This window comes from Ischnura elegans, chromosome 2 (assembly GCF_921293095.1).
Source record: "Ischnura elegans chromosome 2, ioIscEleg1.1, whole genome shotgun sequence".
Taxonomy (NCBI): domain Eukaryota; kingdom Metazoa; phylum Arthropoda; class Insecta; order Odonata; family Coenagrionidae; genus Ischnura; species Ischnura elegans.
In genome coordinates, this window is record NC_060247.1 from 113,540,974 (window position 1) to 113,567,611 (window position 26,638).

The following is a 26,638-nucleotide window of genomic DNA, read 5'->3' on the forward strand; positions in this document are numbered from 1 at the left end:
ATAATCTTTCGATTTAGGCAATAAAAAAATAATAGGTAACCACCCTATTCTGTAGATTTCAAGAAAGCGTGGCGAAAGTAATGGTAAAACCAGCAGGGATCGTTGGAATCATTTATTAGAACGGATAGATCATGAGCAGTTTTTAATCACTTTTTCCAGAATCATGAAAGCAGTAGATGCGGGCAAATGTAGGGCAAAATATAAGTTCAAAACATTTCCATGAGGTGCTTGCCTTGGACCACTAGCGGCGCACGCTTTATCAGCCGTTCTGGGCCACCGGAAACAACTGGCTGAATGAAACCCTTGCAATGAATGGGCTCCTCAACTGACTATGTAAACAGTGTGTCGTCATTAGTCTAGGTTGTGGTTGGGAGTTTCTGTCTTAACAGTTAAACGTATGACGAGGCGTGCATATCTGTTTATTTGCGGCTTGATGACATCTGGCCTTTCGGATAAGTTGTGGTGAGAAGCCTTGGCTGGTAATTCATCGAATGAGAGGGGTGACAGCAGTTGCCGGACGCCACTTGCGAACATCATCTTCCGCTCATGATTCAAGTTACATGCGCTGTCTCCTTCCAGGCCTCTTGCTCAACCTCCTGACCATAAATATTTGCCAATTCGATACTGTGAGCTCAACGGATGGTAACATTATATTGTGTCGCGGGACATCTATTAATGGATGGCATCACAATATGCGACTGAACCGCCGTGGTTGAAAATCTTTCGACATGCATTCGACCTCGGAATGGCTTCTCACTCACAAGCAGTCCCCACGTGCTGGAGTCATACAACAAGCTACTGTTAGATATGGGTTGATTCCAAAATGTCCGCGACGCAGTCTCTCGAGAATTGTAGAGAAAGCATCGGCATAGAAGTCGCGACTCGATAGTGCGTAGGAAGAGCAAGCAGTCACATCCATATCTTTCGTTCTCGCTTTGGCAGACAGGGAGGCGGTTATCATTCTGAAACTGTCTGGGGCCCCCAACATCTTTCTCGCCGTTCTGGAGAGGACCTAACATTTCTGTGGGAGTCCCCGCCTGCGTCGGAGGGAAATAGCGTTGGAGGGGATTACGGAAAAGTTCGGAAAATAGTTGAAATAATCTCCGGAAATATGGAGAATCATCGTTGGGAGGACGGCGAGTGATTAACTACCGTTTCCGCGGCGATGTGGTGGCGGCCAATCAGAGGACACGAGGCATACTCATGCTCATTGAGCGAATGGATTCGGCGCGGCGCTGTGGGACACGCGGGGAGGGACCGCACGCATATCTCTCCCTTGTTTACCCTCGCGACGCTGGTCATCTAATCGTCTTGCTCCTAATGTTGAAAGAATTCCAAACACGGTCGGCTGACGCGGGTTTAGTGTAGAACATCGTGTGCTAACTAAGCGACATCAATGTGTAAACGCCAGATTTCAGTAACTTTTCCATTATACATACTCGATTGGTCCAAGAACTTTTTTCGATTTTACTGTCAATTTAACAATGGTTAATTTCCTTTTAAGTGGAGTAGGTGCGCAGTGGTTGCGGTTTTGTGTGTGTGTATTTATCTATGTTTCAGCCAGGACACAAGTTTGTTAATATAACTTCTTGACTACAAATTCTTTAATTTGCATATGTTTGGTGTATTGGTGGGGTTGCGTTCGAAGACATGCAAATTGTGTCTGTTGTGTTGCTAAGGAGTTGTGTAGATTTCAGGAGGCGATTGTTGAAAGGATTGTTGTCTACTCTTTCGAAAAATAATGCCGTTGTTATAATACATGGAGATAAGTGTTGATAGAAGATAGTGTTACGTGATACTTTGCTAGATGGTGATACGATGTTTAAAGATGGTGTGCACGTGCTAGTTAGTTACGGTATCAGTATCATCGTCAAGTTTCTTCGCTGAATCTTTTTCGCCTCTGTCTCCGTCAATCATTGCCGCTTCTCTTTTGAAGTCGGTCTGTTTCGTTGGCCTCAGTGGTTGTATCACGCCGGTCCATCGTCCTCATCTGACCATTTGGAAACGAGGCTGTGTGTACTCACGATAAGGCCTCGTGGGCCGCGGATGCCCCGAGGACTGTGACAGGAGGACAGTGAGTGTGCGGACGGCGTTGCGTTCGGTACGCGTGTGTCTCGAGCGCGGATGGGCGCCAAAAGAGGCGGCGGCGCGGTGCTTCGGCGCGTGTTGCGGTGGCTGCGGTGCGCCGCGCGGAAGGCCCTCGAGGTGCTAGCGGCGGTGGCGTCGCGGTGTTGCGGACTTGGCCGCCGCCTCGCACTCAGCGCCTTCGGTGAGCGTCCGTCCAACAATGGCGCACGATCGCGCGTAGTGTCTGATGGGGCGGACTTGGGCTGTTTGGTCGTCAGGGCGATTGGATTGTTTACATTGTTGCATGTGACAGACAGGCGCGTAGCGAGAAGTTTTATTCGGTGGGTTCTCGGTTGGTGAGCGGGTTGCCTATTATTTGTAAAGTTTGTGTGCTATGGGCAGTTGCCTCAGGGATTTGCGCTCAGTAGAAAATCATGCATTTTATTAACTAATCAATATATTTCAGTTATCGCTAGAGCAGTGTTTTCAGTCTCAGATGTGGTCTTTTTGTTTACATAAGCCACCACAACAATTAAAAACATACATTTCATTAAAAAAACTATAACTTTAGTTTACATAGTGCTGATGCACATGTTCTTTCTTATTGTTACCAATAAGGTTGTAAATAGCAAGCTTTGAAGATAAGGAAGGGATAACTCTCTACGATTTTCATTCCTCAGTATCACACTCAGAATGTTTCTGTGTATTTTTCACAAAATATTTTCCATTAAAATCCATATAATATGTTCATATAATCTAATTATCCATGAAAATTGAATTATAGATGATTTTTCAAGAGATTAGGTGGCAGACATTATGTTAACTGACCATATTGAAATATGTGGTCCCCTAAGTTAGTGTAGTATGAGCAGTCACCTCAGGGGAAAACATCGGTGGCTGAAACCCCCGGAGCCTATTGGTTATGTGCCTGGTGAAAGAATATTCCAAACCCAAGTTTTACCTGTAGGCATTGGCGTAATTAGAAATATGCTTTGGTGGAGATGAGGGGCCTGTGGGGTGGACCCCCCTCCCCCAGGTAGAATTTTGTCTGTGGGGGGAGTTTGATCAAGCAAAATGTCCGGGAAAGTTTTTGAAAAATAACATGCCAGGAAATACATCTTATATCATTTTGACACTGAAATTTAACTTTAAGCAGATGCAGTTATTGTATATCAAAACTAAACAATAGTTTAAAATAATTTTTTTTAATTCCTCTAAGGCTTTGGGGGGATCTATCCCCTCATCTCCCACTATAGTTATCCCCCATCCCTGCCATTGCCTGCAGGATTTTCTAAGACCTGTAACTGGTAGTATGCCCATACATAGGTGCATCTAGGGGGGGCACAAACAAGACTGTATCCAGGATTTTGTTCTGGGCACGGGGGCACATGCCCCTCCCAGACCCTTAAAAAAAATGCATGATTTTTAATATGGTCCCATTATCATTGCATTCATTTTGTATTGCGAGGTATCCTTGTGTCTCCGCCCCTGTGCCCACATGTATTCACACAGAATTCTTAGTATTTTCTCCTTTTGGATGTCAGTGATTTTACATTTCACATTCATCTCAAATTCTACACTCATTCATTTGACATAACATTCTCATTCAATTTCATTGATAGTGTTAAAAATATCTTCCACTGTGCTAGATATATCATGTGAAATTCATGGAAAGACTAAGGCTTCTGTTAATATTTCACATGCATCAAACATTTTACAAACTTTTCCCAGAAGTTTAGCATGAAGGATTAGGATTTCACAGCAATTTCACTGGAGTCGGGATACTACACAAGTAAATACTCATTATTGGCTGGTTCTTAGGAGTTGAGTTCTTGTAATGGCTGAAACTCAAAAGGAGCTGTGGACTTGCTAGTCGGAATGTTACCTAGTGGCATAAGTTCATACCTTCTTTCATGGATCTAATCATGATCCAACATTTACCCTCTCCAAAGTTTGCAGCTGATTTCCTGCAAATTATCAGTCCCCTCTGGTCAGGACTGGCGTACCCAGGAATTTCTTTTGGGGGGTCCAAAACCAGGGGAAGAAATTTTTGAAAAACAGGGTACTAAGTAATGGGTTTTAAACTAATTTTAGCACTTTTCATAATCGAAAAAACTAAATGTGTTAAAAAAATATTTTGAAATTCATGATTTTTTAATATTTTGTTTTCTTTTATGAAGATAAACAATTGTGTTTTATATTTCGGGGAGAGACGGGGGTCCGAACCCCCTGGCTACGCCACTGGGTCAGGATATGTGCAAGTTTAAAAAGATTAACAAATCCAAACTTTAAGTTGTCATTTCTTCAGTGACTACAAGATTATATGGCAAAGTTTTTTTATGTGATCAATTTCCAATTTTTTTCTCGTAGCTCTTCCTTAGATGGTATTTTGAGTAACACTAAAACTTCCCATAGATGATTACATCTACTTGCATCAATATAATTTTAACTGGATCAATATAATTTTAGGTTGGAGAAAAGTTCAGCTTTTATCATGTGCCCTTGCAAGTGCAAAAAAAAATTACATGAATTAAAATCACTTTGTGAGGATTAGTATTGCTATGGAAGCTTAAAACAATTGCCAAACCAACAGTGGGAAGCTTTTACTTTTATTTTCGTTATTTTTTTCGTTTGCCAAAGATAGAGTGACCCTCAAAGCTAATGGAAAGGAAATTATATCTTTAACACTGGTATTGATACCATGTGTGGTTGATTTGTGGTGAGGAAAGCGAGTGAGGAGGCGTTAACCAATGAAGTGTTATGCTTGGGATGGTTGGTTAACCACAATGGAGTATTCCCTTACAGTGCACAGATGAGTTGAAATGATGTTATTGAGGACTTCATTGCCTTATTATCTTTAGGACTGCCCTCTCGTAAAAAAATATTAACCCACTATTCATCTTTCCTATGAGATATTTTCTGCAGCTTTACATACCACATATCATCATGACTTGATGCTCCCCATGCCTTGCTCTTATTCTTTCATGTTGAAAGAGAAAATCGTTACGTACGTATTTAACAAGAAAATTGACGAGGAAATCTTTTGTCATCAATGTTTGTCCTCTGTAAAAAAAATTTTTATACTGTCATACCGGGAAATAAACTCAGAGATAATGGGAAACTATTTCATTTCAAATTTTCTAAGCATGCTGAAGGTGTCAAAATATTTCTGCTAAATATGCCGTAATTAGAAGCAAGATTTTTTTAATACTCGTTATTTTGATATGAACACGAAAGGAAGGTATTCTTCTCCTCTCTCCCCTGGAGGCCAAGACCAACACTTTGCTCGATAACTTAGCCCAAAGGCTGGTTTAGTTAGGTAGGGATAGATCTGGCCACAAAATAATCTCACACATTCAGGTTATGGGGCCAGATCTTTTCCCTGAATCGCTGAGAATTATTTGATTGGGGGTGTGTGAGTGAAGATTTCTCTAGGGATTTGAACCCTAGACAATTTGGTCAATCAACTCTCCCTGATCCATACTCAGGGACTCATCAAAATGTGTCTGTTTAGAATAAATGATTAGCTGTTTTACATCAATTCTTAATTTCTTAAGCTCTCTGTGAAAAATCAGAGTTCTTGGACTCACAAACATACGGGGAAGTTCATTTCTCTCGAGAATTTTGGTCTTAATATCACCAGTTAACCTAGGGACAAAATACCATTTTGTGATATTTTTGAGTGAAGGTGCATGGAGATTCATGCAATTGAAAAGAATCCTGTTGAACTCCAAGTTTGTTGTTAATAGGTGAGGCAGAAAAGATCTCTCTGCAATTAGTGGAAGTTAAGTGAGCTTGGAAGTTTTTAATACTCAAGTTGTTGTGGTCTCATAAATGGGATGAGGTTTATGGAGGAGGATCAATTTTAAATTTGTAATTAAAAGCCACCAGATGATGAGAAGAAAGAAACAATATGAGAATTAGTGAGAATTTTTCAATTTTTAAAAATATTATCAACAATGCAAAGATTGAGACAAATGATAAGTTGCTTCCAAAGATTTGAATGTTAAGGGCTGCTAAGTACCCTAGAGAGCAAAGCAATTCCTTTCGGCCTAATCTTTCGTTTTGGAAATCATTGGGAATATTTTAATTTCTTCTCAGTGGACACCCTTTTTGTTTTTGTGGACACCATTATTGTGTTAATCTAATGCCTATGTATTAAAATAGTACACAATGGATATAATTGCAAACTTATGCCAGAAATGTATATTGTTTCCAAACTCTTTATTTACATATTTCTCCATTCTTTGATTGCAGCGCCTCCATCGTCAACTGGCCGGACTCTGCGAGGGGAAAGCGGGTGCGGAATTGGTTGGGGCGTGGGGGGTGCAGCTGGTGGCACTGGTGGTGCCTCTATCCGCGCCTACGCCCTCCACCTGGCGGCCGACTCGAGCACCACATTTGCGCAGAACATTGAGAACTTCATCTCGTGCACGCGGGAGAGCAGGGAGACGAGCCCACAGATTGTGATGCGTAACATGCGCCAGTTCATGTCCGGCATGAAGAATTATCTCGTCAAGCACGGGGAGAGGGAATTCGAGAAGGAGGTGGAGAAGGAGAGGCTCAAGGTGAGGGCTCTGAACCCATCTGCCCTGTCTGAACACCCATATGCCCGATAAGAGGATGCGAAAACTAGCAGTGTTTAAAATCTGCCAATTTCTTTAACCCTTTCGAGACCGTGGAGTTTTCGCCCTAGCATGACTGTTGTACTGAGCTGCAAGAGACTCTTCTTTACCCTGATACGGAGCATTTTTGTGAGACATTCGTTAAGAACGATCTCGCCGTTAATCACCTCTCAGCTCCAACCTTTTTCGACCCCTCCCAGCGGGGACTCCGCATTATCTCAGACTCCGAGAGTAGTTGAGCTCCCTCTTTTCTGGGTTTGCGACCCCACCTGCGGCATTGGTTCGCGGTCAACTTATGGATTGCTTATATGTATGTATTTGGCACATAAATAATTGTTGCTTGAAAGTAAATTGCAGAATTTGAATTGAATTCGTCATTTTTTCTGAACATTGTCAAATTTTAAACGAAGTTCTAAGGTCAATAGTAACGCATTTAATGCAGCAACAATTTCCATGTTGATGTTTATACAGAACTCGAGATACAAGTTAATATTTATCGCAGAATTTCATTTAAAAATTGCGAACGCTGCTCAAAAGACAAAGAATTCAATTCATAGTTTATATTTATTGAGAAAAGAAGAAATATTTATATCGCAACCTGACAGGATAAACAGTTGTATGACAGTGTTCTCTTACTGCTAAGAGGGGTAATATAAGACGAGGGGTCCGGGTACCTGCTCCCGGATTTTAAGGGTAAAGCCTAAACCCCGTAGTGTTAGGTCCCGAAACAAAGACATCTTACACCCCGACCGTCATAAAAGGGGGAGAGAAATGTATATATTCGGCATTCGTTCATTTGTGTAAGAAAACCTCTGACAAAAATATGCGGCTTTCGTCTCCCATGTCAAGAAACGTCCACACGTATATTTTTGTCTTTTGTAGGGAAAAGGTTAATTTAACTAAATTTTTGGCTACTAATATTGTGTTACTATGTGGTGGAAGTTCTTACTACCAGTTAAATTAGACATTGCAATATTTTCACTGGATTTCTTCAAACACGATGCATTTTGTTGTTACAAGACCTTGATAATGTTGCAAGTTCCACACTTGCTAATCTTGTTGTAACAATAAAATTTGTCATGCTCAAATAAATCCAGTGGAAATATAGCAATTTCTCATTTAACCCATCGTCATCACCATTAGTCAACAATCCTAAGATTGGTTTGAAGCAGCTCTCCATTTCTTTCTCCTATCCGCTAACCTTTTCGTAGCGACATACATATTTATTTTCTTTTACATCCTTTATAACCTGTCCTATGTAACTCATTTGGGGCAGTCCCTTGCCCTTTATCCCTTCAACTTGCCCTTCAAGGGTAGTCTTCATCAGGCCATCATGCCTCAAAATTTGGCCAACTAAGTTGTCCTGTCTTCTGCTTAAGGCGTTTAGGAGGCTTTTCTTTTTTCCCACTCTTCTTAGCATTTCTATGGTACTTACACGGTCAATCCATTTTATCTTCATCATTCTTCAGTAGCACCTCATTTCGAATACTTCCACTCTTGACTTCTCTGCTGCTGTCAACATCCAAGCCTCGCTTCCAAACTAAATTTAATACATGAAATTTAACCCCTCGCACTGTAATGACGAGTCTAGCTCGTCATGAACTTTTGACGCCAAACCGTGTAATGACGAGTGTATCTCGTCATCGGATTTTCATAATTCTATCACTATTTAGAGGAAAAATATAATTATTTTGAAAGCTTAAAAATGTTAAAAACATTCATAGTATACATAAATAATTCATATTTCATGAAACATGATGCATAGGAAGGATTAAAATGATTTTATTCGAGTAGGGATAGTTGTGTTCTCCATGTTTAATAATCACATTTTATGTCACAGTTTTAAGTTTATTACAAATTACAAAATATCATTTCATTACCTACCATTTGAAAGAGAACCACAGATAAAAATAAATAGAGAATAGGAGCATGATATTCAGGAAATTAATCGAATTGGAAGGGGTTAATTTTGGCAAAATTTGAAGAAAAACCCTTGACTTAGACATAAAAGGATGAAAGAACTTATTTTAGTGCGTATATACAATTTATTTGTAATATTTTGAAGCAATTACTTTCACTGATATAGAACCTATTTGAACCCTCATACTAGACCTCGAAACAGAGTTATTATAGATAATTTTATTAAATACAGCCATATCCTTAGTGAAGCAGCTTGCATTGGAGGAGGGTGATTCAATGGCTCATTTCTGAGTGAAAAAATGTGCCTTTTTTGGGGCTGGGAAAAAATATGGTATTTCTGTCAAAAAAATTGTAGATCTTCATTAATGATCAAAATTTTTTCTTATAGAAAACGTTTTTAAAAATATTTGGTATATTCGTGTCAAAAAATTGGTTAAGAAGGTAATACAAAGATGCAAAGAATAATTTAAGGGAAGAAATGCCTTTAAAACGTAATTTCATTTTTCTTTTCTACTGAAATAATATGATACAGCTACGGCCACCCTATTACTTATCTTTCAGAGATTTTGGGGAAAACATAGGGAACCATATTCAATGATTCACCATTGTTATTTCTCAAAATATAATTATTTCCCTAGTTGAGTTCCGAAAAAAAGGGGGATCATCTTAGTTTCGTGCAAATACATTAAGTCGTTCTGATTGAGTTGGTCCCTGCTGTTTACGTATTCATGGTTGTGTGATTGTGACTTCCTTGCAGCTCAAGGCCAATGAGTTTCTCAACTTGGATGCCATTCTGGAGGGGGTAATGCATCGCTTAGTCGTCAGGCCTCTGCGTCAGCATCTATACTGCCTATTTGTCGACGAGTATACACGAAATGGAGCAATCCAGTTGCTAGCGGAGAATATCCAGTTTGCTCGCTCTAAGGCTCCCCATGAACTTGGAATCAGGGTAAGGGTTAATTGTAATTCTTTCTTATATTGCTCAAAAAGTTTTGCAAATTTCAAGCTGCATTTTTTTTTAAATTTTGCATTATGAGACATTTGAGACATGAGGCACTTGCATTATGTTTTGGTGGTGATATACTTACTGCATATTTTGTACAAAATGAGAATTTGGTGTATCAATTGTTAAATGTTTTCTCTTATTTGGATAAATTGCTCTTTTTTCTTTGTTTCTAATATTTTGTTTTAAATTATTAAAAATTCAATTTAAATAAAAAAGTTTGAATAAATTAAAAATAAGTAAAAATTAATTTCCCATCTATTGAAGAATTAGACAATTTTTAGTGCTATGAATTTGTGTCATATTTGGTTGTGTAACTTGCTAAGCAACTTAAAATTCAGGAAAAATTGAAAGGATTAGTAAATATTTTTGACTTCTTAAAAACTTTTAACTCAGAATGATTATCAGTCAAAACACTGAACCATTATTATAATTGTTGTTGTATTTTAAATTTAATTTACCCAGGCAATTGAACTTTAGGTGTTCAGCAGTATCAGCTTAAAACATGTGCAAGTCCAATTTCACCAGTGAAATTATTACTTTGCCTTCTGCATATTCATATCCTAGGTAATGATTCGACACATTTGTATCATCATCACTGATGAGCTGAAACGTGTAATACCAAGGAAATAATTCTGTTGAAGAAAACTAGGCTAACTGCTTCATTTGTAACTTAAGCTGTATTTATGTAATTCAAAAATGAAGGTTTTGGTTAGGCTTAGTTCCTGTAATAATGGAATAAAAAATACGTAATGGTTTTGATTAGGAATGGCTATTCTCCTTTGCATTGCATTAAACAGAAAACCTTCTTGCATTATAAAAAGAATTTTATCATCCATCGATATGATTTTTTCGAATTTTCGTCACCCTCATGCTTGTTGTTTGAATTTGCAGCCAAGGATATGTCTTCCGAGTGAGCAGTCCCTGGAGAGGATTTGCCAGTGCCTACAAAGGTTACAGGAAGTCGACTCACCCCTGGAGAAACTGGAACATTTACTGTGTTGCATATCTACCATTTTCAATGCGGTGAGTTTATTTGGCTTTGTTGGTAGAAAATTGTCAACAAAAAAATGACCCTGTCAGAAGTGTGATTCATTGCCTACATTCAATGGAGCAGTGGCGGAGCGAGGGGGGTGTTTTGGGGATAAAACCCCCACACAGAGCTCAGAGAAATTTTAAGTTTAATCCATTTTACTTAATTGGATTGATATTACTAATAGATTAGGGTAAGGATTAATAAAATATCCCTCAGAAAGCTGTAAAACTCACCATTTTGAACCATTTGTCTTAAAATTCCGCTATTTATTAATCTCCCACCCTCCGCTTATCCTGGTGGGTATTCCATACCCCCGCACACCCCTTTATTAGTTGCACCTAAACCCCCTCAGCCGTAATTCCTAGCTGTGCCCCAGCAATGGAGGTTCTTCATTGAGCTCTTACTACAAATGCCAAGCAAAGCATTTTTCAAGTTTTTTTAATCCTTGGCAGATTTTGACCCCTCCTATACAAAATTTTGCAGTCTACCAGGTTAAATGTTGTGCATGTGATCACTTTTACTTTGGCCAAACAAAATGTTATCCCTCTGTCAGGTTAGGAGAATATATTGCACTCTATAAAAAGCTTTTAATAGAAAATAAAGAACAAGAGAAACATGAAGCACATATTTGAATCAGGCCACAGAATGACTGTTGCTGATCTCACGTTCTTCAAAGCCACAGAAAACCACATATTAGATGCTTACGAAAGATTATTCATTCCTTTACACCAGAGTAAATTACGAAACCAAACATCATGAACAGCCAGTTATTCCATGGAATCAAAAAACTTACCGAAACACTCATCAAAACACATACCACTTCGAGAAACTATTCATTTACATACGTACACAAGGATTGATTACATTTGACATGAACAAATTGGTTGTTATTATGGGCAATGCAGGCAGTTGTCATTTAGATGCCAATTTTGTATGCTTGTAGATGAATGACAACTTAAGTTCCAGTGAAAATTGAATGCATACTAAAGTGATATGACACACTATAAGTCAGGTGCCGAAAAAACGAAGTTTGTTATTTTACATAATTGACATTAATTAACATGGCCTTCCATGAGGCACCAGGATTATCTTTGACATATTTGGCAATTTCATGCCTAAACAACCAGAATATAACTTTTTCCTGTTAACATGATCTTCTGTGGGGCACAAATGTTGCCTTTGACAAGGTTATCTTGTGAGGCAACTAAATCGGGTCCATCAGCAGAATTTTTCATCTTTGCCTCATCCTCATAACAGGTGAAGGGGTCAGCGGCAGCCAATGGGCAGACACGAGGGGGCCTTGCGCTGGGAGCAGATGACCTATTGCCCCTCCTTGTGTGGGTGCTGGTGCGCTCAGGAATGGTGGGGGCCGAGATCGAAGCCGAGTACATGTTTGGACTGCTTCATCCTGCCTTGCTATCAGCCGGTGAAGGGGCGTACTACCTGACTACCCTATCTTCAGCAGTTCATGTGCTCAAGAGCTTCCGTGCTTTCTCTGAAGCTGGCGGCATTTGTGGCAGTGGAGGGCAGCTGGGTTTGAATGAAGGTGGACCTTCCCCAAATGGAACCACGGCCCTACCTCTCTGTACCCTTGATGTGAGTAGTGATTATCTTTTGATGTTTGGCGCTGTCTCTTGTATGGAAGAATGACTTGCCTGTTTAAAAGTGTTCACTTGGGGGATCAGGTTGATGTGATAGTGCTGGCTTTTAAGTGAATGTGTTTATTCTTGTTTTGTATTTCAATCATTGTCACTTGAGTCAATAGAGACACTTTAAAATATAACCTAACATTGGCCTCCCAACTTATGGGTTCAGCTTCAAATCCCGGTAGAGGCGGAAAATTTTCAGACACCCTGATCCCTGCTTGTGGGTGCTTTGTCCTGGGCACTTACGTACAGTTCTCCATTTTTTAATGGTAGTATATTAATACGTTGCGTACCGGGGTATTTAAATTCCTGGGAACGCCGATTCTGGGTGGAGGTGTTGAGATTGGAAATATGTGCCTATTAGGGCGTAATGCCTTTGGTTTAAACATGGTTAAAAAGCTAATGTTTAGCATATAACTTTACCCAATCAAACGTTATGATGCATCAATTAATTATGAATAACGAAAAACAACTGAAAATGTACAAACGAAATCGTATTGTATGCTGTAAAATTGTTTAAGTTGACGCGCCTAAATGACGAGAATCTTCGTCATCCGTCCGGAACATTCGGGGAAAAAATGACGAGAATTCTCGCCATCCGTACGCAACGTGTTAAGAATTGGTTGCCTTTGGTGGCTTTTGTTAAGACCAGGCTAATACTGATGCCTGGTTTCACTCTGTCCTCTCTCCATTACCCTTTCCATATGGTGTAAATGACTGTGGCTGTCAGTTACCAACTCCAAATGCCATAAAGTGTTCACCAGTGATTTATTTGTTTGGAGGAATTTTCATTTGTAAAATTCATTTGGAAGTGTTTTTCATGACAGAATATTGATCAAAGATTAGGAATTCAGGATTAAAAGAATATTAGATTTTTATTGGCACTAATAGTTGTTCATTTTAAAATTCCATTTTCTGAAGATTTTAAGTTCAACCTTGGCAGAAATAGGTCAATTTTAGACTGAAGATGTTTACACCAAGTATAAAGTATGCCGTAAAAAAATCATTTGCCTTAGCTGGGATTCGAAACCTGATCTCCCAATTGCCAGTCAGGTATGCTACCAGTTACACCACCAAGCCATTTTCTTCTTCTCAAGGTGGATCTCCCACTGGGTGTTACAAACAAGGTGTTAACTTCTCAAAGTACAAAGTTACAACTCCAGAACATTCGGGAAAAAAATGACGAGAATTCTCGCCATCCGTACTCATTGTGGATATAACATTGTAGACTTGTTTCATACAGCGGTTTTCAGAAATTTTTTTTTATAGAGATGTTACTATAATTTACCAATTGCTGTGCACATCACATTTACTCTTTTCTGTTGAAGCATTGGGGGAAATTAGGTAATTCAATCACTAAATGAAAAACAGATTAATTTTTTTTTTAATTATGTCTCTGTATTGAGTAATTTGTGTAAGCCTTGAAAGTGACCATTAATAACTTGAGAGCAATAATTTCCATGGTTGAATAATATATTGATGTATAGAGATGGTACCTGTCTATCCTTTACCTCTGCAGTGTAATGCAATTAATTTTGATGTTTTACCTTTGGAAGAGTTTTTATGAACCATCAAATTCTTTTAGTTAGTTTGACAGTGTTGATATCATACAATCATTTTCAAGAATCGTTTCTTAATAAGAACCAATTTTTTTCAGTCTGGTCCTTTATCAGATTTCCGAGCAGTACTGCGAATAGTCGTTCCCGATGAAGCAGCTGGCTCCCTTGCCACCAAGACACTTCCTGTGCGGCCAAACATGACTGCAAGAGATGTGTGTCGAATAGCAGCTCACAAAGCCAGGGTCACCAACCCGCAAGATTATGGTCTATTTAAGCTTGTGGATGGAGAAGGTAATGTGTGATCTCTGCACTGCCTTGTGCTACTAATCATCATCATTTATTTCACTATTCTCCATAATTATCACTTATTTTCTTGCACTTGCAACATATTTGCTGTGGCTTATAATCTGCCTTTAGGGTTATTCTCTTGCTCAAGGTTCTCATTATGGTAGCTTCAAACTAGCTAACAGATTTGCTACCGACCGTATTTTGTAGCTGGGGGTGGCTTTCTTAGAGCACATATTAATGGTAGCTTTCTCGGATTAGAGGAGGGGTAAGAGAAATATTTTGTAAGAATGCAGTTTTCACTTCTAGAACCAATAGAATTGCTCATTTCATCCTGTTTCCTGTTAGATTTTTCCAGCATGACGTCTGCTTCAAGTTGAAATTAATATATGTACTTTATAAATTATGAAATGCTAAATGCATTTAGCTTTTATTGCTATAGATATTAGTATAACTACTTAAATTAGGATATGGGGCATATATCAATGCCATATCAATTCAATAGTTTTGAACGAAGTGGCTATTTATGTTACGAATGTTAATTAAAACCTCTAGGCCATGTTAATGTCAATTTGAGAGGAGAATAAAAACTAAAATGTAAACACATTAAATCCATACGATGGAATTGGCATGTTTATGCCTGAAAATATTTTTTCATGTGTCTAGAATGCACAACCCACCCCTTACGCTCATTTGGCTCGTGACCCATCATATTTGATACAAAATACAAGGTCTGTCTATTTTTCAACCTCCGATAGGTCATGAACAGAAGACAAAGTGATTTAGTTGATTTTAGCTTCCAGTAATTCTGCTGTGGTTCAGCGAAATCAGAACAATATTATGTTCCATTTTTATTCATATCATCATCATTATTATATTCATATTTTTATCTCAATTATAACTACTATGGTTTGTTCTCATTTCTGTACTAATAAAAGGTCTGTGTAAGGTTTTAGGTACATTCATTGCTATCCTTTGCTTACATCTCTTAATATGACTATTCTTTACCTTGCAGAAACTCTACTATGTGACTTAGAGTGTCCACAAGAAGTAAGGGCAATGGTTGCTCAGCAAGGCAAGCACTGTGTTTTTGCATACAAGCGCATCGATGCCAAAATTGCGTGGCCAAGGACTGCATCCCCTCCAAAGTGAGTGAGAGGGCTTGGAGGAATGTGAATTTGAAGTTAAGAATGAACGCTCTGTGTCAGTAGGGTGTTTTTCTTCTGATGCTCAATGGTTGACTCATGTTTTGGGGTGAGGAAAACTTTGTTCGTCTGCTCTGCTTTCCCTGAGTCAACGCAAATGTTTTTTTTTTGGTGTGTGACCATGAAATTCCTCAGCAAAAGTCTTCACACTACGGGAAGAAAAAAGAAACCTTCGGGAAAAGCCATATGAGGTATAAGTGCAGTTCCAGGAATTTTGTGAACAAATGAATCATCTATTTTTATACAATTGTATGGCTTTTGAGGGATTGGATGAAGGAGAATGTAGATCTGTAAAGGTTTTCTATTTATATATTTCTGTGAATGTGCTTATGAAAATTTTTTACTCTAGAATATTTATTTTTGTTTGTTTACAATGGTGCTTGATGTTTCATTTTTTTTAATGTGAAGAAAAATCAATTACTTTCTTGTACTCTTTTCAGAAATGCTAAGTAGTTAACAATGATTGAGCATAATACTCCCTTACCATTTCAAAGTTCAGGGGCCTTAACAAAATTTTGGAAGTAAACCTTCTTTTGAATTATGTCTATAAGTAAAAATAATATTTACTACATTTAATTCTACAATAACCACTTTCAATTTAAAATTAAAAAGGCTTTTTATTAACCAATACCTTAATGACAGAAAAGGTTACCCATACTTGTGATAAAAGTGTTCCATTTTCCATCTTTATTGCTCTCTCAATGTAGTTTAATCACTTTACTAATGCTAGTCATGACACAGCTGATTGAAAAATCTAATAATGGCTGTAAGGTAGTTTTTCTACCAATTATACTGTAGGATTTTGTACTTCTGTATTATAATATGTAAATCACACATTACTTTCTATTGTAACAGAATTTGCCGATGGTACAACTGTACATGAGAAAAATTAAACTTCTGCAAATTTTTAAGAGATGTTATTTCTTGTGAGCCACAACCTTGAGAGCATACAAAAAATTGTAGACGTATAAATTTGGGATATGTTGAGTCTACAAGTAACTTAACCGATGAAAGTTTGATGTACATACATAGACCATAAATATATGCAATGTATGCTACCAATGATCCTATGTTAATAATAGATATAATTGATAATTTTTCGAAGGTAGTCATCAAAATTACCATAAATTCATTTTAGATTGAAAAGCTACATATTAATAGCCGTAGACCAAAATTAAACCTTTCCAGGAGAACAAAAATAGGCAAAATTTGCCCCTAATGTAGGCCAAATGTAGACCTGATTTAGACGTCTACATTTGGTATATGGGAAACCATTAGGTTGCTGTATACCAGACATAGACATCTACATTTGGTTTAAATTAGGTATAATGCTAACTTTGTAATCTCAGGGTAGATGCCATATTTTGGTCCATATCCTAGTTCAGGTTCAATTGAAGGAGTGCAGCTTTTCCAGATTGGAATGCTGCCCTCAGTGAGGCAGATTGGGGTGTTTTTTTTTAACCTTTATTCACTGAATGTAGATTACAGCCAATGCAGTTTTTCCTACCTATCCTCTGACCCTCTGTTGTTCAATACATTTCACGTTCGCCACCAAATCACTTTGAAGAAACATATGGATAAATATATCTCCTTTGCAGTAAACCATTTTAATGATAATTGCTTGAAAATGTTCATTGTATGAAACTCTGAGGGATTACATAAATTACGTTTGAAACGTTTTGCTCTGCCGTTCCAAGCACTCCAATGCCCAAAATTCTAGCGATGAAACACAACATAGTACTCTGTTAACATTGAATAGATTAGCTTAAAGCCAGAGGTAGCACGCTGAATTATTTTTGAAGACGGACGTGGAGATTCGCACACGACATACTCACCCCTCGCACGCAACGGGCTGATAATGATTTTTATTGGTCGGATGAAGAGACATTCACACTGCGAATTGTCAAGTAGAAGAATGCTTGTGACTTCATCCGTAAGGCCCACAAATATTTACAGAATATTAAATGCAATCTCTAGAAATGCAGATATTTTCCAGAAATCCACCTTTTTTTAACAAGGTTTCATGACAAACTTTAAAAAAATGATTTTTTTCACATATAAGATAATTCAATTTTCTCTTTTGCAAAGGTATTAATTCTTTATGTAAAAACAACCGTTCGTTATGTTATAAAAACATGTTATCCGAAATGTCACATTCGGGGACTTTCCTTGCACTTCTTTCCTTCCACCTGTCCTTCTAAGATAAGATTTTCGTCAGATTATCATGGCTCATATTATTGCCAACTCAATTTTCCCGTCTTATCCTAAGGATTTTAGAATATTTCTCTTTTCTCCCTTTTTTCTTGGCACTTCGTCATTATACTTACTCAGTCGATTCATTTCATATTCATCATTCATCTATAGCACCTATTCGCTTCATCAACTATATCTTTATCATTCTCCGGTAGCACCACATTTCGAATGCTTCCACTCCTGACTTCTCTGCTGCTGTCAACGTCCAAGTCTCACAACACGCCATAACGACACGAATTTGAAATATTTCACGATTATTATCAATCAGCGATTGATAAATAGAATAGGTATTTACATCCGCATCGTCATGTGGGTAGATAGGCTACACCATTTTGAATTCAATTTCGAAAAATAGATATCACGACTAACAACGCATATTAATATATTTTTAATAAAATGAACGCTACAGTGAGAGTAATTTACGGTTTTTATTGATAATAGGAATTTCTATCAACGCCGTCATATACGTAGCCAAGCCACAAAATTTCCAATACACTCGAGAATAATCGTTAGAGGTGATTTACATTAGGATTCATTTGCATATAATAATAATAACAGAAAATGTTAGAGGTGGTTTACATTAGGATTCATTTGGTTATCGCGCGATTATTTCTCGAAAGTTATCCATTCTTCCCCCATACCTAGAATGTAAGTACTATCGTTTTCCAAAGTATGTAGACACCCAGTAGTCCTACTTAACTGATGGGGCCGGGTCGGTGAAAACTTGAGAGGTTGGCACATAGAGCGACCTGCATCCCTCACTCGTAAGCAACTAAGAGCCGACGAGGATGGAGGTGGACGCGACCTAGCCACCGAATCTGGAGTCAAACTCCATTAGCATAAGCCCAATCAGCATTCTACATCTACATCTACATAATACCCCGCGAGCCGCCTAAAAGGCGTGTGGCAGGGGGTGTTAGGACACCAGCCGTTTACAACTATAAAAAAAAGAAGTGCTCTAACGAGGTTGGGACTAGCGTTTATTAAAGTCCTATATGGTTCGGGGGAAAAACGAATTCCCATATCTATCCGTTCGGCAAAACATCTCTCTTAATTTATCGCTTCTATCGGACCTGGAGATATAGTGTGGCTCTAATAATATGTTCTCTGTGTCTCTCTTAAAGATATCCATTCTCAATTGTTCAAGCAATCTAAGCCTAGCGCGCAGCCTCCGAGTCTCCAACGGCTCCCAGCCTAATTCGCTTAACATCTGGGTAACACTGTCTGTACGCCCGTAGCAGTTTTTGACGAAACGCGCAGCCTTCCTTTGTATTTTATTCAGTTTGCGGATTAAGTCTTTCTGCACCGGACCCCATACGCTCGCTGCATATTCAAGGTGCGGTCGGACGAGAGCGAAATAGCACCTTTCTTTTACTTTCTCATCCGAAAATCTTCCCACAATACGCTTGACGAATCCTAATTTCTTCAGGGCTATGCCGCAAATATTCTTTATATGTGTTCTAATCATTAAGATTAGAACACATATAAAGAATAGCATTAAGCATTAAGATTAGCGGATGGAATGTACTGAGGAATGGAATGTCCACACTCACGTTGGGCTGTCGCAGTGTTTTCTTTCGGGCTCCTTGGCGAGGTTTTGCCTATCTTTAGACTCACATTTGGACTCACCGTTTGTCTCTTACTACTACGTGGCTCTGTCGCCGAGTCTTCTATCTTCTATATTATATACAACCCGATGTGTGACAGATAGCTCACTGACCACTCATTCACGTATACAAATTCCCGACCACTTCCGGACGTGCTGGGAAGACGAAATTTTCACCGTGGGTGGAGAAAAAATATTCATTGGGGGGAAAAGTCCGAAAACTCGAAAAAGTCGATCGGTTTTCGAGATATATCGATCCGAATTAACATTAGAGCCTTATGGGACTAAAACTTTTTCCATTCATTGCCTACTTGCAAATGTCACAGGAACATGAAATTTCACTGACGGAAACTAGATTTTTTGGCCGATTTTTTGATGTGAAACATTTTGCCATATTTTGTTTATAAGTATTTTTTATATTTTTTAAAATTTACAATGCTTTTCTTATGGGCCTATCTTTGGATTTTTTCAAAACCATTTTGAAATAGTTTTTTGAATAAGTCTTTAACGTATGAGATACAAGATTTTTTGGTTGATTTTTTGGTGTGGTCGTCTTTGCAATATTTTGATTTAAAGTATTTTTTTTAACTTTTTAAAATTTCCAATGCTTTTCTTATGGCCCGAACTTCGCAATTTTTTTGACCTATTTGCCATAATCGTAGGTCAACTTCCTTTCAATACAAGATACTAGATTTTTTACTCAATTTTTTGGCTACCTTAAATTTTCCATTAGTCGAACGAATTACGAGTATTTAACGACAATCGATTTTCCATTGAAATCGCGACTCCTACAACGTTTGGTAACTTACAACACATCCGCCGTGAAGTTTGCATTCCCTCAACACATGATTTTAAATTTTTCGGAATTTTTTTTGCCACTTCCCGACGTGGTACGGACACCAAATTAACGTGAGTGACGTCTTTTTCGTGCCCCTACGTGCCGCTACCCGGAGAACGCAGAGTATGTAATTTAAACGGGTGACACCGTCGAAAAACCATGGCTACAGGGCTATTATTTGATCTATTTTTCTTTTATTGAAAGCGATAGATTGCATGAAGATGAAGGAATATGGTTATTCTTTGGCTGATCCTAGCAAGCTTCCTGTTACTGATTCCATCATGATACCAGGGTATTTTAGTGAAAGTGTAGACTTCGTCGGCGCCGAATGTCGATGCCGAGAAATGGAAAGGTAGCTGATGTGTATCTGAAATGTTTTATAGTTAAAAAAAACGTGAGACTTGCATGAATTATTGGCGAAAGCGTATGTGAAATGTGTATTCTCTTGGCAATCCGGTAGAGAGTCTTATGGTGAACTTATTTTCCACCTCGAGGCAGTCAATGATGCTTTCAACTTAAAAATAGTTTGCCTGGAAGGCGACAGGAAGCTCTATGAGATTAGAATCTGAGCAAGCCAGACTGTTTCAATTTAGTAGCGATAATATGCACGAATTTCCAACACAATCTACCAGCTTGTGACTCAAAAACTCAGAAGCCACTTCCTATTTTGCAGAAAGAATCAGTCAATCGCACTTCGATCAATATAATAAACACAACGTCTTCAGGTGTTAATAAGTTAATTTTGTAATTAAGGCCTTCCTAATGTAACATTAAAATATGAACGTTTTCCAAAGAGCGTCCATTTTGGGAGCTTTTCTCGCGATATATCTGGAACCTACTCTCAATATGAGCTCATCGTCATTGCGAGCGTTGCCACTTAAAAATTCCGTGTCGGAAATCCTAGAGGGATGACCTTCGACGATGACCATGATCACCTGCACTCTCACTATCACTGGAACCCGTGGTGAAAATATCACCCCAATCCAATTTCTATTTGGTTTTAACTGGGGAAAGAGCAACATAGAACTGCACATTCTTTGGGCAACTTTGGGTTTGACTTTCCTTCAAACACCATCAGTCCTATCTTTATACGATGGCCTGACAACCTGTTAATGAATCCTTGGTTTATCCTGACAACCAACTAAATGGAAATTGCTGATCCACACGTCTTCCTCTATCTCCATAGTTTCCAAATCAAGGGCCGCGGAACATTCCTCTTGTGACTCAACTTTTTCTGAAAAGCAAGCCGGCGTAGAATAAAATCAAAGAATGAGGCGATTCATTTTTTGTGACCACCTCTGTATTCCATTCTTTTTCCATCTACAACTTACTTTATCATACGTCTCCGATCCATTCTCGCAATAGCTCCCTAGGTTCTGCCGCGGCCCCGTTTGGCAACATGGCATTAATAGAGTTTATTAACATTCACAAATATCAATATTTTTATAGATTATGGGTCATAGAAAAATTACAAATAAAATAAAAGGTGTTTCTATCAGTTTTATTTTTTCTTTCAGGGTAAACTACAGGACAAGATACTGTTTAAATATTTTCATTAATTTATAACAAAATATGCGCTTTAAAAATACCCAAAAGCCATTTTTTTTTATCTACACTGATGTTTGAAAATAATTATGGAAGAAGAGTGCTGTTGACGCAGTAGTTTACCCTAGGTTGAGTTTCAAAGTTCATTAAGTTGACAAAACGACTACTTATACGGTGCGCGGAGTCATTAATTGCACTGGTGTGTATAAATTTTTTAATTAAAAAAATCGGAATTTAGGATAATTTTTTTTTTTAATTACGTATAATTCATTATTCTAAATAATCAACCCATTCCCTCTGTCTTATCCCACTCCGATTTAGGCGTCACTTTTGACCAAAAGTTAACCTTTTACGAGCATATAAAAACCATTGTTAACAAGGCTATGGTAATGGTTGGGACCCTAAATCGTCTGAGCGAGATATCCGAACCGAGTGCCTTAAAATCAGTCTCGAAGTTTTTATTATAAGGCGGCCGAATTATAGAAAAATCTCAGGTTCAAGTCATTCAGTCGATGAAATATCGAAATATTATTTATATTAAAGTTATCTTCGCACACAAAGCACACGGGTTTATCATTCCGTTTATTATACTCTTATTTTTCCGCAACGCTCATTCCGCATGTATCGCGGCTTATCTTCTAATTTCCTCCGTGGGAATGCAAACGACAATTTTTTTCCTGAGTCAATTTTCCTTATTCCGGCCATGTTCTCCTTTAAACGCAAATTGGCTCTTCCAAACCTGCAGCTACGACGTTACTGGGCTTGGATCTTGGACTCCTACTGTATTATCACGTCACGGCGTAAGATTAGTGGGGGCGGTATTTTTTATCCCGCGAAACTCGGGAGACTTTTGGGATTCATTTTCTAGTGTTTTCTCGGGAGACTTTTCTGAATTTTAAGCGGAAAAAAGTATATTGCGGTACTAAGTATTTACTGTAGTATGTCAGCATACTGTCTATAAATAGTATGCAATTTCCCTATTAACTCATATACTATTTACAGACATGCGGATTAGATGAAACAGTGGTAAACTGGATACGCGACTTTCTGAGTAATCGTAAGTAACAAGTAGTTCAATACGGAATTAGCTCTGATGTAGTTGAAGTGACATAAGGTGCCCCACAAGGAAGCGTATCGGGCCCCCCTTTTGTTCATTAGGCATATACATAAATGACCTTTGCCCTAGCATTAACTGTAAAATACGCGTATTTGCTAACGACGCCGTCATCTATCGCGAAATTAGTGGCCACTCTGACAATGAAATTCTATAATCGAATTTAAACTACCTTCATTTGTGAAGCCAAGAGTGGGGACTTGAACTTAATTTGAGCAAATTCATGTCGGTGCAATTTTTACAGAGTTCGTCCAACCATAACCATGCTGATTCTGTGGATGGTATCAACATAAAGGCTACAGAGGAAGTGAAGATGGCAACGTCGCGACGTTGCCATCCATCCCGCCGTATTAGTATTCACTCAGGCTTTCAAATTCCATCTACGAACTTAAACAGCGTCCATGTGTGGAGCCAAGAGTGGGGACTCGAACTTAATCTGGTCAAATGCAATCTGTCGGTGATTTTTTTGCCCGGGTCGCCCTACTATCTCCATGTATTTTCTGTGGATGTTTTTAACATTATGGTGACAGATGAAGTAAGGTATCTGGGAGTTACCATAACCTCGACCCTATCTTGGGGAACACATATAATGGCCTGTTTACACGATACATTAACACGTGCGAGTTAATGTCTGTTTCCAAGAATGATTTTTGTGGATCGGAACGGAACACGTATGTATGCATGAACCAAATTAGAACAGGTTCAATTTTCTGTGCATGCATTCGCATAAGTTGGTTGGTTACACGATGCGTTTTGGCGTTTATTCTCGCGTTCATACATTTAGACCCGTACGTGTTAATGTGCCGTGTAAACAGGCCTTAAGTAATATTTTTGTAAGAGCCCTGAAGAAGCTGGGATTCGTCAAGCGTTTAGTGGGTGGATTTTCGGATGAGAAAGCATAAGAGAGGTGCTATTTCGCGCTCGCCAGGCCAAACCTTGAATATGCAGCGAGCGTATGGGATCCGGTGCAGAAAGATTTGATTCGTGAAATTAATAAAATACAAAGGAAAGGTGCACGATTCGTAATAAAACCGCTTCGGGCGTACAGAAAGTGTTACACAGATGTTAAACGAATTAGGTTGGGAACCGCTGTAGATTCGGAGGCTGCGCGTTAGACTTGGAATGCTTGAGCAATTGACAATGGAAATCTTTCGAAGCGAAAACGGAGAACATCATATCAGGGCCACGCCACATTTTCAGGTCTTACAGAAGCGATAAATTGAGAGAGATATTTTGCCAAACGGATAGGTTTGGGAATAGTTTTTCCCCCGTCGACAATAAAGGACTTTACTAAATGATGAGCGTAATTTTGTTAGAGCATATCCTTTTTATTTGTCAACGGCAGGTGACCTATCACTCCCTGCCACACGCCTATTGAGGCGGCTTGCTGGTTAGTCTGTAGATGTAGATTTAGGTGATGAAAACAATTTTTAAATAATTTAAATTGTTGTGGATTAGTTCTGTAAAAGGTTAACGCATCGTCTAAATAACGCCCAGATGACGAGTAACGATTAATTAATGATAAATTTCGTTAGTGTATAAATTTTTACAAATGCGCTCATAAATATATTGTGTGCTTTCCAGTTAATACTTTTCTTTACGCTGACAAGGACGCATGTAATCTTCCTTTTTCATTCCGTTAGAATTTTTCACCTGCCCTCTTGTCGAGAGTCAGAAATATTGAAACTTTAACTTTGCGGGTCCGAAGTAGATGATATTAGTTCTAAAGAATTTCACGATACAGAGGATAATAATGGTTACCGAAGAGAAGAAATTTGAGTAAAAGAACGTCATATGTTATGCACTGAGAGCAGTAATAGGAAACTACATAGTAGTAGTGATGCTGTGTGATTAAAATTAGCTTTTCAATCATTATTTGTCCGTAGAAAACTGTAATATCAGTTAGTGCTGGTTTTTATGGAAAAAATGAAAAGGGGCTCCTTAGTTTAAAGCTGATACAATAATATAAATCTCTATCATTCGAATAATTTCATTGGGATTCGGGAAGTACTAACCATTGCCCAGGAAAATTACTGGAATATTTGTTGGAAAATTGCCATATGACAAAATTGATTCGAGTTGATTGTATGCCGCCAATGAATAAATTCAGATTAATTTTATAGTGTCCTTGAGCGATAAATCATGCGAAGAAAGGAAGTTAGGACCCAAGGAACGCAGTAAATTACATTTTCAACGATAGTTTCATTTGAAATCACGGACCAAACTCCTATTACATTAATATCATGTTTCGTAAACATTTATGGAAGGTAGCTTACATGCTTGTGATAAGCCAACCCTGCCAAACACTTTTTCAGTTAGCTGTCTGGATAAGTGTTTCTTTTTTTATAAGTATACCGGGACTAGCCACGACAGTAAATTTTCGAGGGTCACCCACAATGCACAAATTGTACTAAAATCCACTGAGGAAAATAAATCATTCGGGGGGATCCGGATTCATATCCTGGCGAATGATTTTTTTCATCGTGGATTTTTCGCACAATGCTGGCTGGATATTATGCTGAGTTAGCATTTGACATCGGGATACACGTCTCACTCTCGTTGGCGCTAATTTAACTAAACCTTCAAAGGGCATCGGAAAAAATGTCACATGAAGCATAAATAAGCAAAGAAGCTGGTTAAGTGTAGAAATAGTCTCTCGCGTACAGAAAGCTAGTACGTGATTCGATTCAGTGAATGAGGCTAATCATTTATGACATGAGTTATTGGATAAGACCGTGCTTTCATTATTTTTTAATCATATCCTTCACCACTGAAGTTGAAACGTTTGAAAAATTATAATATATTTATTCAATATTTAGCATTTCATACTTTTAATTTCATAATTTTTTCGCAGATGGAGTTTTCACGATTATCTTTTACGTGTCCGTACTCGATACTAAAGCCTTTATACAGGTGAAAAATAAGAGAACCGAGTATTATTATCATATTATTCTCAAAGTTCCTCTCAATATCAATTGATAGACCCTCCACTTTCCCCTTGACTTTTAGGCACAACAGAGCCATATTTTCGGACGTTAATGTCAAATAATGCTACGTTGGTTTACTATTCCATCTTCATTATTTCCTGAAAGGATTTTATTTTCTTATTTTTTTCAACATCCAAGCAAAATATACCACTTTCGTCTGTCAACTATATATTTACTTTGTATCATACAAGCCAATTCTTACGAATAATACATCTTTGGGGGTATCCATTAACCCTTTCGACACAGTGGTGTTGTTTCCTTAGCATGACTGACCCCCAAGGGTCTCTTCCGTCCCCTCTGTACGGACCATTTTCGCAGGAAATTTGTTAAGAAGGGTCTCACGGATAATCACACTCTCTCAGCGCCAACCTTATTCGACTTTTCCTGGCGGGGACTCCGCATTATCTCGGACTCAAAGTATAGTTGGTCATCCTCCTTTCCGGGTTGATAGCCCTTGCAGCGGAATTGGTTCCGGGTCAGCTCATGGTTAGTTTTTGTGAATTAGCCACATGGATAATTGTTGTTTACCCGTATGTTGCAGATTTCGAATTCAATTCCTCGGTTTTTTTCTGTGCATTGTCAACTTTTGAACGGAGCTATACCGTCCTAATTAACGAATTTAATGCATCAACAATTTCTATGTTGATTTTTATATCGAAATCGAGATATAAGTTAATATTTATGGTAAAATTTCATTTAAAATTTTTAAACGCTCCTTAAAAGGCAAATAATTCACTTATTATTTTATATTTTTTTGAGAAAGGAACAAATGCTTATTTCAAAAACTGACTGAATGATCACTATACCTTACCACAAAAAGGGGTAGTAAAAGACGAGGTGTCCGGGTACCTGCTCCCGGATTTCGAGGGTACGGCCTATGTCTCCGCTTTGTTGGGTCCCGATAGGACTTCGCGTAGCTGCGACCGGCATAAAAGGGCAACGAAACGGA

At 38.4% G+C, this 26,638-nt stretch overlaps 1 protein-coding gene across 4 annotated transcripts in view; it reads left to right on the forward strand.

The window, feature by feature from the left end:
- The window catches only part of LOC124154433 (protein sprint), a 373,236-nt gene extending 356,979 nt beyond the window's left edge, over window positions 1-16,257 (forward strand). For all 4 annotated transcript variants that reach the window (XM_046528146.1, XM_046528143.1, XM_046528144.1 and 1 more), the window contains exons 12-17: window positions 6,325-6,635; window positions 9,370-9,561; window positions 10,510-10,641; window positions 11,909-12,247; window positions 13,955-14,147; window positions 15,157-16,257. In XM_046528146.1, the coding sequence (XP_046384102.1) occupies window positions 6,325-6,635; window positions 9,370-9,561; window positions 10,510-10,641; window positions 11,909-12,247; window positions 13,955-14,147; window positions 15,157-15,293 (1,304 nt within the window). In that variant the 3' untranslated portion in view covers window positions 15,294-16,257. The remainder of the gene's footprint in view (window positions 1-6,324; window positions 6,636-9,369; window positions 9,562-10,509; window positions 10,642-11,908; window positions 12,248-13,954; window positions 14,148-15,156) is intronic.
- Window positions 16,258-26,638: the final 10,381 nt, after the last annotated feature.